The sequence below is a fragment of the Pelodiscus sinensis genome, chromosome 3, assembly GCF_052426305.1.
Source record: "Pelodiscus sinensis isolate ZL-2025 chromosome 3, ASM5242630v1, whole genome shotgun sequence".
NCBI classification, from domain to species: Eukaryota; Metazoa; Chordata; order Testudines; family Trionychidae; genus Pelodiscus; species Pelodiscus sinensis.
This window is the reverse complement of record NC_143054.1, coordinates 143,984,594-143,998,931: the sequence shown is the minus strand read 5'-3', so window position 1 is coordinate 143,998,931 and position 14,338 is coordinate 143,984,594. Positions and strand designations below refer to the sequence as shown.

General features: G+C 41.7%; 1 protein-coding gene across 7 annotated transcripts in view; it reads right to left on the bottom strand.

The window, feature by feature from the left end:
• The window catches only part of ZFAND3 (zinc finger AN1-type containing 3), a 277,816-nt gene that overhangs the window by 29,802 nt on the left and 233,676 nt on the right, over positions 1–14,338 (bottom strand). For 5 of the 7 annotated variants that reach the window (XM_089777410.1, XM_025186351.3, XM_025186352.3 and 2 more), the window contains one exon: positions 3,903–4,073. The exons of 1 other annotated variant lie outside the window; for it this stretch is intronic. In XM_089777410.1, the coding sequence (XP_089633536.1) occupies positions 3,903–4,073 (171 nt within the window). Of the gene's footprint in view, positions 1–3,902; positions 4,074–4,804; positions 5,008–14,338 lie in introns of those variants that run through there. One more of the 7 variants, XM_089777409.1, reaches the window with a different exon arrangement.

Genomic DNA, 14,338 nt, shown 5'->3' with positions numbered 1-14,338 from the left:
CCCCAGCCCTGCTGGCCACTCCTTTGGTGGTGCAGCTGCCCTCAGTGGACATATTTCAGGATAGCTCTTCCCCTTGTGGGTTTACTGCCCTTAGTGGCCACTGTCATACTTCCTCCCTCCGAACAGCAGCTCCTTCCTCTTCATGTTATGTAAAACTGTCCCTTTCCCGGAGCTTCTGGTTGGCCTGGCACAACCAAACCCTGCCCTCGCTTTAAGTTAGGAGAATAGGAGGCTGCATACAAAATCTGGTGACCCTAGCTCTTAACATTCAGGAGGTGAACTTGAACGAACGGACACGCAGACAGACACACACGTGCAAATGTAACTGTTTCAGTAAAAAACGACATCCCTACCTGAAATAATTATACTGATACAAAATATATATGTAGTTATACATATATAAATGGCATTTGATTTAAATGCTTTTCAACTTTAATAACATGAAGATATCACTAAATTAGAGAAGGACCCTAAAAAAGTTTTTAACTTAATTGTTGCTCACTTTTGTTTATTTTGGCATTTAATTGCCACTTTTTTTTAACAAGACAGTGCAAAGACATTTAGACCAGTGGTTCTCAAACCTTTCCAGACTACTGTACCCCTTTCTGGAGTCTGATTTGTCTCGTAAACCCCCAAGTTTCACCTCATTTAAAAAAAATCAAGACATAAAAACAGAGAACTGTCATAACTATTCCTGAAAAATTGCTTACTGTCTCATTTTTACCACATGATTATAAAATAAATTGACTGACTTATAAATATTTTATTTACATTTCTGTGTATAATATATAGAGCCATCTAAACTGTCTGCATGAAATTTTAGTTTGGACTGACTTCACTAGTGATTTTATGTAGCCTGTTGCAAAACTAGGAAAATATGTAGATAAATTGATGTCCTCCCTAGAAGATCTCTGCATACCCCCAGAATGTGTGCTATACCTGGTTAAGAACCACTCTCAGACAATAAAATCTCTACTAAGGGATACCTAAAACAAAAGGAAAAATTATGTAGAACTTTAAAGACTAACAAGATGGTTTAATAGGTGATGAGCTTTTGTAAGCCAGACCCATTTCCTCAGATCATATTCTGGAAGAGAACTGGCATGACCATATATATCATGCCAATTCTCTTCCAGAATATGATCTGAGGAAGTGGGTCTGGCCCACAAAAGCTCATCACCTATTAAACCATCTTGAAGCAAAATGCAGGACAATGTAGAACTTTAAAGACTAACAAGATGGTTTATTAGATGATGAGCTTTCGTGGGCCAGACCCACTTCCTCAGATCAAATAGTGGAAGAAAGTAGTCACAACCATATATACCAAAGGATACAATTAAAAAAAATGAACAAATATGAAAAGGACAAATCACATTGCAGAACAGGAGGGGGATGCGGGGGGGGGGGGGGGGGGCGAGGAAGGAAGGTAAGTGTCTGTGAATTGATGATATTAGAGGTAGGGAGAGTGGGATGTTTGTGAGTTAATGGTATTAGAGGTGATAATTGTCCTGCATTTTGCTTCAACTACCCCAGACTAACACGGCTACATTTCTATCACTATTCTACATGCAAGGCACTACATTTAGCCGTTTGGAATGGAAATCCATCAACCATACGAAGAAACTCGCACAGATACAGACAGACATCATCTTTCTATCCAAGTGCAAGAAAATGGACATCGTACCCAAAGGACTGAAAGTGAACAATCCATTAAGATCAACATACTGCACTGACTACAGTGAAAGACTCTGCCTCACACTATCCAAGAAATTAAGAAACCACCTGATAAGTATTTTATACAAGAACTACCTCTAATATCATCAATTCACAGACACTTACCTTCCTCCCCCCCCCCCCCCCCCCCCCCGCCGCATCCCCCTCCTGTTCTGCAATGTGATTTGTCCTTTTCATATTTGTTCATTTTTTTAAATTGTATCCTTTGGTATATATGGTTGTGACTACTTTCTTCCACTATTTGATCTGAGGAAGTGGGTCTGGCCCACGAAAGCTCATCATCTAATAAACCATCTTGTTAGTCTTTAAAGTGCTACATTGTCCTGCATTTTGCTTCAACTACCCCAGACTAACACGGCTACATTTCTATCACTAAACCATCTTGTTAGTCTTTAAAGTGCTACATAGTTTTTCCTTTTGTTTTAGCAAGATCATACTAACACGGCTACTTCTCTATTACTATTCAAGGGATACCTAGTCAGGGAGGTGTGCGTTTCATACTTGCACTTGCTACTGTTTGGATAGAAATACTTTTCTACCAAACTAGCAGTGATAGGACAACAGTATGTAGACAGCTAATGAGATGGCTTCATCTTCATATAAGAACTTATTTTTAAATGGAAATTTAGAATTTGCAGAATTCAGAAAAAATTGCTGATACTAAAATTGCTGATACTAAAATTATAATTATTTTTATACTTGCAAAATTTTCTTGACACTGATGTTAAGGAGGATTTGTGTGTATTTCAGGCAGGCATTTACAAACTCCCTCATTCAAACTATGACATACACAGCCTAAGAGCTGCAGCTTCTGCATCCATGATGCTGGAAGAGAAAATATACCAAGCCAGGTCACAGAGAGCAGGGCTGCACTAGTTTGCTGAAAATCTCACTTCTGGACATGCAATCTGCTTCCATTAAAGCCTCTGCATCACAATTTTGATTTTATAAGCAGCTAGTGGTTCTGGTTGATTCTTAACATAATTCCAGTACACTTCTATGGTTAATACCCAATACCAGGGAGTTAAACATATTCTAGCCAATACATGGTTGTCTTCGTAGCACTTATTTTCAAGAGACATTTCATACTGAAGATAGGCTCCCCTAACTATGCTTGCATAACCAGTTTGGCTCTCATTTCTATGGAGTAGGACATCCCAGAGTGCATTGTTCCACGTGGCTCAGGATGCTATTGTATGTGCAAGTCTTCTGAGCATTCAGTTACCTTACTGAGGCATCATAAAAACAACTAGACAGGCTTCACCAAATGTATCAACAGGAGTAGGCAGTGTAGTATACAAAAAGCACAACCTTGGCTTAAACATGATTATGCCATGAAAAAAAATGCAAATAAAACTATGCTGTGTTTTCCATAACCACGTCTAGTGAGTGTATCAGAAATGAATTACAACAAACACAATTTTATGTGTGTGACTGAAACATTAATTTTTCCCCACAATGTCCACTCACATCCATCACTTTTCCAAAAAGAACCTTTTGTGTGTAATATTCCATGTTCCAAAGTCTGATAATTTTAGAGTTGTCTGAATAAAAAGTTGGTGGCCAGCAATATTGACAATTGCATCTGCTTTCTCCTCCTCCAAAATAATGAAATAGCTGAACAACTTCCTCTACTTTTGAAAAAGTCTCCTTAGGGATGACATCAAGCATAGAAATGTTCATTGCTTGGTGGTTTTTGTTTTGTTTTGTTTTTTAAAGTTACAGACCCATTTAAAGATGGAATTCTTATACAGGAGAAAGAACTGCCTTGTAATGTATATACAGGACAGAAGAAATTTATTTCTGCTCCAGGTTCTGCAGCAGACTTGTGTGTGATCTTCAGCAAGTCCACTGATCTCTCTATCCTTCAAACTTCTGCAGCTGTAAAGTGGGCATAACATTCACCTACCTCACAGAGAGTTATGAAGTTACTTTCATTTATTCATGTTAAATGGTTTGAGACCTTTGGAAAAGAAGCTCTACCAAAGGACAAAGCATTAGTGGAGATCTAACTGTAACTTTTGCCATCAATGATAGAGCTAGAGGTAGAGCTAGAGCTAGAGCTCTCTCCCCCCCCCCCGAATGCTACATTTTCTCATCCATGCAACATTACCTAATGTCATTCTGTCAAAAAGCTGCATTTTAAGAGTACTGACACCAGTACTTACCACAGCGGCATGATCCCAGTTCCTGCTGTACTAGCTCCAGTTTTGTTTGGCACTGGAAGCACCTACGTCTGCTCTTCTGTTTGGATCGACTGGTTTCCTCAGGCCTGTCATTACTGTCCTCCAATAGTCGTGGCCGTTTCACAGGAGAAGCCTCGCTCTCTGACTGTGAATCTGTCATACGCAGAATAAACATTTGGGGATAATGTTAATCTCTTTTTTGAGGTCATATTCTAGAAAATTTAAAGGTCTATTACTTTCATCTGGGGTCCCTTTCAAGCAGCATGTTCCTGCCTGTTCTGTTGCTCTGATGCATTCTTTAACAGTCAAAACAGGAACCACCTAAGGGAGCAATTATCTTTGTTCCCTATAAGGACCCCTTCTGGTTCAGAATACTGAACATGAAATGAACTAGACAAGTCCTCCTGGCCAGTGTTCCCTTTAAGGTGCACGCTTGTGCGGACGCGCACCAAGAATTTGAGGCCTGCCCACCTGCTCAGCAGGGCCGCACAGTAAGTGGTTACTCAGCTGCTCCGGGACGGGGCCATATGGCAGGTGGCTGACTCCCCTTCCCCCCCGAGGAGCAGGGCAGCCACCACGCAGCCCTGGCCTTAGCTTCAGCCTGGCCACAGCCAGAGCCGCATGGCAGGCAGCAGCTGTTCTGGCAGCCTTGGCCGGGACCAGAGCCACGTGGTGGGCAGGAGGTGTTTTGGTGGCCCTGGCTGGGACCAGAGCCACATGGCAGGGGGCAGCTGTTCCAGGGGTCGGAGCTGCCATGCAGCGGGAAGCCGCCTGCGGGTGTTGCCACTGGATGTGACCTGGGAGCGGGATGTAGCGGTGGCCAAGGAGTTCATGCTGCGCAACCTGTCGGAGACAAGTGAGAGCAACCAGTGCCCAGCCCTTACTCCGGAGGCAGTGTGTTCACACAGTGTTGTCCGCTCCGGATTGGGCCGCCGGCTTCTTGCCTCGCCCCTTGCTGCCCCCTGCCACACACTCCCCAGAGACAGCAGCCGCCAGCTCATTCTTTGCCCCTGGGCCAGAGAGATCAGAACATGGGGCTGGACTGAGTGAGTGGCCCAACACTCAGGGCTGGGAGATACGAGGGAGCCTGGTAGAAAAAATAAATCATAATCAACAGATATTCTAAGCTCCTGGGGGCAGCGACCCCACGGCCTCTCTCTTTCCTTGGTGTCTAGTCCCCGGTTTGCTTTGACACTTAATCCGTAAAATGTGTTGAGTTGGCCCTCAAATGTTAATGGAAACAACATGGTAAACACCTGCCCCTTTCCCTGCCCATCTCTCCTTCTAGTTCCCACTTCCCCTGTGCTGGTTGAAGGGAAGACTAGAGCTGCCTAAAAACTGATGGTGCTGGGGGCACAAGTTCCTGAAACCTTTCTCCTGAGGCTTGATTGCTTGGGGTTTGCACCACCATTTATTACTGGTGTTGTGTAGTAGCGCTGCACAGGTCTTTAAGAAAAACAGTGTATTGTTCAAACTTTGCAGGTATGTGTGTGTATGTGTGTGGGGGGAGGGATCTTTTTACCTTATCTGTAACTGATGGCACGATACAGTACATTTGCACTTAGGGGCAGCCATAATAATAGGGATGCTGGAGTGGAAGTTCTGACTTAACAGCTCTTTTTTATTCTTTGTGACTGGGAAAGGGCTGTTTTAGTATTCTTTCCTCCATAACGTTCAAAAAATTATATATAAACACACATGATATTTGTTAGTAACTGGTGGGTGCCACAGTGGCACACATCCGAACTAGTGCAATACATCAATATTGGCGCACAAGACAAAACTCACTCCACTCATGGATGGAAAATCTTAGAGGGTATACTGCTCCCAGCCACGGCTCAGTTGTGCACAGGCACATATAGTGTGCACACCATCCTAAACAACTGCAAGCTTTATTTTTCATCTTATTTAATTTCTTCTACAGGACTTTATTTCCCCTATTCAAACCAACTGCACAAAGCTTCTGATGAAAGACAACTGAAAGTGAGGTCAGCCTATTTCTTGCTGGGATAGAAGTGAAGTTTTAAGGCACTGCGTGCTAGCTCTAGCTCTGAAAACTGAAAGCAGAATACAAAAGCATCATACTGTGCCTCCCTTTCGCTACAAGACATGTAGATGGTATCATGATACCATCTACATGTTTTGTTAGTTTATAAAGTGTTACCAGACCATTTGCTTGCTGTTTTTTTTTCTATAACAGACTAACTCAGCTACCCCCTAAAGTGACTTTCTCTACAAGAATAACAATCTAAATGTAAAATGATTGCACTTCACCAAGGTAAACAAAACCCATTGATGCTGTAGATTCAAAGTACTCCTGGATTTTTTTTAAACTCAGCACAGCACTACTTCCATTAATAACCGTATTTATATTATTTTCCTCTTTTAGAAAATGGTGTGCGTATGTGTGGGTTTGGGGGTGCGGATTTAAATCTTCGAGGATGTAAATCAGCTGATGCTGCAATTGTTAGTGTATCTGTTGTAAGAAGGAGAAGCTAATTAATTATCTTCACGCAACATATCGTTATACCACAGTGATTAGCATTATAGAAGTGTAAGATGAATGGATCCAACTCTCAAAACTGCCATCTTGCTTGTGCGATGATCTTCACAAAACTAACTTCCTTCAAGCTAAAAGGGTTAGGTAAGCATTTGTTTTAGGTGAGATAATGCAGGAGAAAATCCATGTTGGGGAGTCCAGGATTGAGACAGAACGTACATTCCCAGACACCATGGTCTCCCTTCCAATATGGTCAGATGCTGAGGTACCCCTTTTTCCCCAGGCCTAGGAACAAAGTAATATTTAAAACAAGAAGCAAATCCTCCTTCTTCCGTGTTATTTCTGTGACTACAGTCCCCCTTGATTCCACAGCCACTGCTCAGAAGATAACCCTTCTGTGCATAGGGAAAAAAGGCTGGTTTCTCCAATATAATATCCAAGTCTATATTTTGAGGAACAGCTCTGATATAACATTACAGGCCTGCACTAAGGGGAGGGGGGAGGAACGTAATTCAACATTGCTGTTGCAGCAGAATCAAGTCTCAATCACTTCATGAAAGGTACTGAAAGTGTTTTTGTCCCATCTACATTACAAATCAAATTGACTGCAGTACTATGTCGAGGAGATCCACTGCTAAAAGCCCTTGATAAAATGGGTCAATATCAGAGTGTAGGATGGGGAAAAAAAATCCAGGTTACTGTAGCAACACCAATTGTAAAAACATAAATTCAGCAATACAAAATTAAACATCTCTTCCTGGTAGAACCCTAGGACCTTGGATAAGTAAACAGCTTTATTTTAAAAAGCCACGGTGCTGTTCACTATCATGGTGGAAAACCGGTTTAATTTGTGTGAGCTGAACTATTTTTAAAATAAAATTTCATCAGCAAGAATAGTTTTAGAACCAAATTGAATGCTCTGTACTTTACCAGAACACCCTATACAAGGGGTGAGGAAGCCAATCATTACCCAAGCAACAAAGCCAAGACTCTGCAGGAGTATCATAACAGCTTAAACAGTAATCAAAACCCTTGTAACTTTCTATACTGATTACTATTTAACTCCTCTTTGATTTTCTTGATATCCATAGTGTGCTTTCTCCCAGCCAGTCTGTCCAAAAAGCATTAGCCAACATTATCTAACCAGACCATGTCACCTCATTTCTAACCTGCTCCAATGAGTACCTTTCTTGTCCACCGTATACAATTTAGCCACATTCCTTTCAGGCCCTCAAAGGCTACATAACTCTTTTCCTACTTTATTTCAGATCTTGTCACAGATATTTCTCCCTAACCCTCTTATTCCACCACCAAAGCCATTATCAATTTCTCACCCTTGTCTTTGGGCTTTCTTCCGTGCTACTCTGTGTATAGTATTCACAGGTGCCTGCCTCCTGGAATAATATACAGGCCACCTACAGCTCATTCATCACTCACCAAAAGATTCACTTCAGTGAGGTCTCAAGTGAAAAACTTATTACATTTAAATAAGTTTACCTAGAGCGATTGCTTCTGGATTTCTAAATGGATCTGATTTTTTGTGTCTGTCTTTTTAATCTGTTTTGTACAGCTCTAAACATATGGTTGGTATGTAAGTTCTAAATAAATATAGGACTGTAGTTAACACACCCTCTCCTGCCCACTCAGATACCACAAAGATGACGGCCATGAAAGAATCTAGAAGGGAAGAGTGAGAAATGGATGATGGATCTTTGTAGTTATGGATCCACTGGTATTTTCATCTCAGACTACCTCTGTGCAGCAACACAGATGAAGTTCCACAACAAAGACTCTTTGAACAGGCTCCAAGAATCCTAATTAAGCCAGACTCCTTAGTAGTAGATTTGCATCAGTTCCGCTGTACCTAACAAAATTAGGCTGGGCACAATGGACTAAGAGGTTAATATACACCTGATGTGCCAGGAGTACTCCCTTTCCACAGGAATGTGCATACAGTGTTTAATCAAGCGGTCTGCTACTCATAGAATCATAGAACCATAGAGCTGGAAGAGACCTCAGAAGGTCATCAAGTCCAGCCCTCGGCCCCAGGCAGGACCAACCCCAACTAAATCAACCTGGCCAGGGCTTTGTCAAGCTGAGACTTAAACACCTCTAGGGATGGAGACTCCACTACTTCCCTAGGTAACCCATTCCGGTGCATACCTCTTTTGCTGCTCAACATTTGGGCATAACAGAAACTGTCCTACTCATCACTCCGAGCAACATGTACATTTCCCTTTCCAAATGACTAATCTCACACATATCTCTGCTCTGAGAAAAATTAGCCATTCTGGTTCTTCTCGGCACTCAATTTTGCATTTTAAATCAAGTCAACGGCCTACTGGTTTATTATGAAGTCGGCATGAGAAATTCAAATCCATGTGCCAAACACTGTCTAATTTAGGTACTATAACCAAGTGCCTGGATAGGCTCCACCAAAATTAGATAAACAGCTGCCCAGGGTCAGGCTTGCAGCTGTGTAATTAACTACATCCAAATATTTAATTACACATTTCCTGTTGATTAGTAAATTACTAATTGACTATACAGACAAGATGGCTCATATCATAGAAATGAGAGAAGATTTAGAAATAAAGCCTTTCACATGCAATAATCTTCCTAGCTTGCTTGGTTTAAAAACACAGAGGTTGCTTAGCCTAATCTTAAAGGACAGTAGCACATTTCTCAGTTATCTGAATAATTAGAAATGATATTTAGTATTGCATGTACAAATACTGTACAAAAAGCAATCCTCACGACAAAATGCAATTCAGGGAAGCACTATCCCCACTTTATGGATGAGAAAACTGAAGCGGGGAGATAACTTGCCCACCCAGACAGTGGAAAAGTCATGTTAGAATTTAGAAATTTGACTCCATTTCTATTCATTCCCCCAGATCACTCTGTCTTCCAAAAGATCAAAGTAAAACGGACTGAAACCTTGTAGCAGTATACAGAGCAGACAATGAATGGAAATAGTTTATGTATTGTTTTAGAGACAGAATTGTGAAATGCAAGACAAGTATGCAAAACAGCATGATAATAGAGCTACAGGATAGCACTGATGAAGTCACAGAAGTCAACAGTAAATTCTAATTACAAGCAATTAAACCAATCAACATAAGCTCCAACAAAGCAAATGCTTTCAGGTGCTGACATGTTCTTACAAATCAAGATGTCATGTGACGAACAGAAAAGGTTGGTTTTTTTAAAGTAAGTTTTCATGCTCATTTTGGAATTCAATGTGCTCCAGCCTGGTGAAGCAAGGGAGAAGGGAGCTTTCTATTTCTTAACTACTGGTGTAAAAATACAAAACTTCATTCTTGTGAAGGAAGAAAAAATTAAATAATTGAGCCAACCCAAAGTCTCAAGACAACTATGTCTCCTCTACAGAGTAACACATCACACTAGCCTCCATTTTCACTAATGGCAATGCTACATTTAGAGATGGAAAATTTCAATTTTTCTAATCTAACATCTGCATCTAAGAATTCAGATTCTTCTAATTGTAGCTTCTCTGTCAAACTCATTTAAAAGCAAGAGAAGGTTGGTAATTCAGTAGAGCGAGATTTTAAATTGGAGAGTTGAGTGGAACAACAAGAGCAATGTTCTTAAAAATTCTGTTTTGTCTGACAGGAAGTCATATTTGTTCCTTACTGTCACAGTTCTTGTCTTCATTACTTATGTTCTCCCCCCTCCCTCCCACACTGTAATTTCCAAATAAATTGTGTCAGGACTGTCAGAACTGAATCCCAGTCTTCCAGTCACTCTCCTACCACAGCAGAGTTTGAAGCCTGCAGACACGTGGCTTCACTAACAATCACTGTAGCTCTTTCCTGACATTGCTGGGGGAGTCTGAGGCCAGCAGAGAGGCGAGTGCTTGCAAAATTATTGTAGTGGGAACGGGAGGGGGGGGGGGGGGGGGGGAGAAGTAGGAGAGAAAGGAACTCCCTTCCCTGGCCAGTTGCTTTCAAGGAAGAAATGAATGTGTTTAATCTCTGGCTTCATGACAGCTTTTGAGGCACTGAAATCAGGCTTTTTTTAAACCTGTCCCATTCTGACAGATTGACATGATCCCAGCTGCCTGGGCAAACATCAGTAAGAGCAATAATTAATGAACCCTCAGCCCATTTAAAAAAGGAGCTTAAGCTATTAAAACCACTGTCCACAAATAACCCTGCATAGTCATGGGTAAAAAAACACAACACTGACTGAGAAATATAGACAGTCTTCTGGTTTTTAGCAAGTCTGATTTTAGGCGAGGGATTATACAATCAGGAATGTCTAAGAGGAAACAGCCTCATTGCTTAATTTTTACTATTACAATTGCCAGAATCTTTTTCTTTAAATAAACCATAACCTATATTTCAAGTGCAGCTAAATTTAATACATGTGTTTGAAACAGTATTTTACTTGTTTGCGGTAGTTAGAATCATAGAATCCCAGAGCTGGAAGAGACAGATGATGTGGGGAAGGCTGAAGCACTCAAATGCTTTCTTTGCCTCTGTATTCACGGAAAAGGTCGGCTCCTGGACTAATGCGCTAAGTGACACAAGATGGTATGAAGATGGACAGCCATTGGTGGGTAAAGAACAGGTTAGGAACTATTTAGAAAAGCTAAACGTGCACAAATCCATGGCTCCGGACTTAATGCATCTGAGGGTACTGAGGGAGTTGGCAAATGTCACTGAGTCGTTTTTGGCCATTATCTTTGAAAAGTCATGGAGATCAGGAGAGATCCCAGATGTTTGGAAAAAGGCAAATGTAGTGCTCATCTTCAAAAAAGGGAAGAACAACAATCCAGGGAACTATAGGCAGGTTAGTCTTACCTCGGTTCCTGGAAAAATCATGGAAGGGATCCTTAAGGAATCCATTTTGAGGCACTTGGAAGAGGGGAAAATGATTAGGAATAGTCAGCATGGATTCACAAAGGGCAAGTTGTGCCTGACCAATCTGATTAGCTTCTATGATGAGGTAACTGTCTCTGTGAACATGGGAAAGTCTGTGGATGTGATATACCTTGACTTTGGCAAGGCTTTTGATATAGTCTCCCACAATATTTTTGCCAGCAATTTAAAGAAATATGGATTGGATAAATGGACGGTAAGATGGACAGAAAGCTCGCTAGAAGGCCGGGCCCAGCGGGTAGTGATCAATGGCTCGATGTCAGGATGACGGTCGGTTTCTAGCGGAGTGCCCCAAGGTTCGGTTCTAGGACTGGTTTTGTTCAATATCTTTATTAATGACCTGGATGAGTAGATGGATTGCACCCTCAGCAAGTTTGCATATGACACTAAGCAAGGGGGAGAGGTAGATACACTTGAGGGCAGATACAGGGTCCAGAGTGACTTAGACAAATTGGAGGATTGGGCCACAAGAAATCTGATTAGGTTCAACAAGGACAAGTGCAGAGTACTGCACTTGGGATGGAAGAATCCCAAGCATTGTTACAGGCTGGGGACCAACCAGCTAAGCAGTAGTTCTGCAGAAAAGGACCTGGGGGTTTCAGTGGATGAGAAGCTGGATATGAGTCAACAGTGCACCCTTGTAGCCAAGAAGGTTAATGGCATATTAGGGTGCATTAGAAGGAGCATTGCCAGAAGATCTAGAGACGTGCTGGTGAGGTTCTGGTGAGGCCGCATCTGGAGTATTGTGTCCAGTTCTGGGCCCCCCACTATAGAAAGGATGTGGACGCATTGGTGAGAGTTCAGTGGAGGGCGACCAAAATGATTAGGGGGCTGGAGCATAGAACCTAGACACTTAAATTCGACACTTTACACTTAAGTTTGAATAAAGGCTCTAATTATCTTACCCATTACAAAGACAGCTTCCCCAATTATCACCTCCAATATCATTAGCTCACAGACATTTACCTCCTCCTCCCCCATTCCCTTCTGTTCTGAAATTTGATTTGTCCTTTTCATGTGTGTTCATTTTTTCAATTGTATCCTTTGGTATATATGGTTGTGACAATTTTCTTCCACTACTTGATCTGAGGAAGTGGGTCTGGCCCACGAAAGCTCATCACCTAATAAACCATCTTTGTTAGTCTTTAAAGTGCTACATAGTTCTGTTTTTTGTTTCAGCTACACCAGACTAACACAGCTACATTTCTATCACTAATATGCCATTAGCCTTCTTGGCTACAAGGGCACATTGTTGACTCATCCAGCTCTCATCCACTGAAACAGCAAGTTTGTGGATGACACTAAGCTAGGGGTAGAGGTAGATATGCTGGAGGGTAGGGATAGGGTGCAATCCATCCCCTCATCCAAGTCATTAATAAAGATGCTGACCAAAATCGGCCCCACAACCAATCCTTGGGACACTCCGCTTGAAATCTACTGCCAACTAGCCATTGAGATATGGATCACTACCCATTGAGCCCCCACAATCTAGCCAGCTTTCTATCCACCTTACAGTCCATTTATCCAATCCATACTTCCTTAACTTGTTGTCAAGAATATTGCAGGAGACTGTATCAAAAGTTTTTCTAAAGTTTTGGTGAATCCATGTTGACTATTCCTAATCACTTTCCTTTTTTCCAAGTGCTTCAAAATGGATCTCTTGAGGATCCCCTCCATGATTTTTCATGAGGTAAGGACTGAGGTAAGGCTGACCGGTTTGTAGTTCCCTGGATTGTCCTTCCCTTTTTTAAAGATGGGCACTACATTTGCCTTTTTCCAGTTGTCTGATGTGCCGCCCTTCCACCCCCAGATCTCTACAAGTTTTCTAAGATAATAGCCAAAGGCTCCGCAATGACATCTGCCAACTTCCTCAGATGCATTAAATCTGGGCCCATAAATCTGTTTATGTCTAACTTTTCTGAATAATTCTTAAACTGTTCTTTCTCCACTGAGGGCTGCCCATACAGTATTGCCTAGGGCAGCAGTCTAGGAGCTGACCTTGTCTATGAAGACAGAGGCAAAAAAAGCACTGAATACTTCAGCTTTTCCCACATCATGTCTCTACCTCCCTCATCCAGTAAGGGTCCCACACCCTCTCTGATCTCCCTCTTATTGCTAACATGCCTACCTTATAGAATCATAGACTCACTGAATCCTAGAACTGGAAGAGACCTTGACAGGTCATCGAGTCCAGTCCCCTGCCCTCACGGCAGGACCAGGCATTGTCTAGATCATCCCTGATAGATGTCTATCCAACATGCTCTTAAATATCTCCAGCAATGGAGATTTCACAACCTTCCTAGGCAATTTATTCCAGTGTTAAACCACCCCGTCAGTTAGGAAGTTGTTCTTAATGTCCAACCTAAACCTCCTTTGCTGCAATTTAAGCACATTGCTTCTTGTCCTGTAGAAACCTTTCTTGTTACCCTTTATGTCTCTTGCTAGCTGCAATTCCAATTGCACGTTGGCCTTCCTGATTACACTCCTGCAGGCTCAAGCAATATATTTATATTCCTCCTTAGTCATCTGTCTAATTTTCCACTTCTTATAAGCTTCCTTTTTGTATTTAAGCTCACCAAGGATTTTACTGCTATGCCAAGCTGTGTGTTTTTTCACACCTCCAAGCCAGAAAGTTATAGTGCTGTGAAGTGCCAGTGTAGACTTAGCCTTAGACAACAAACAGCAGCTTTCTGTATCTGAGTAGTAATAGCTTAGTTTAATGGTCCCCCCCTTACAATGTTATCATATTTGTGTTCTTTGGAAGATGAATGATTTGGTTCTTGTTTTGAGGTCTTCCCTTAATCATTAATTGTTCTCTGGTACGTTGACCTAGCACTCTAGAGATCTAGATTTTATCTGAGATAGCTGAACATGTTAAATTGCTCCTCCAAAAAGTCCTTTCATAACATAAAATTAGCCCGACAACTCCTATTTTATGTAACTTTTCAGTCTTTCTAGGCTATAGCTCAAAAACCCTTATGGCACAACACATTTCCTTAGCAACATCTGAT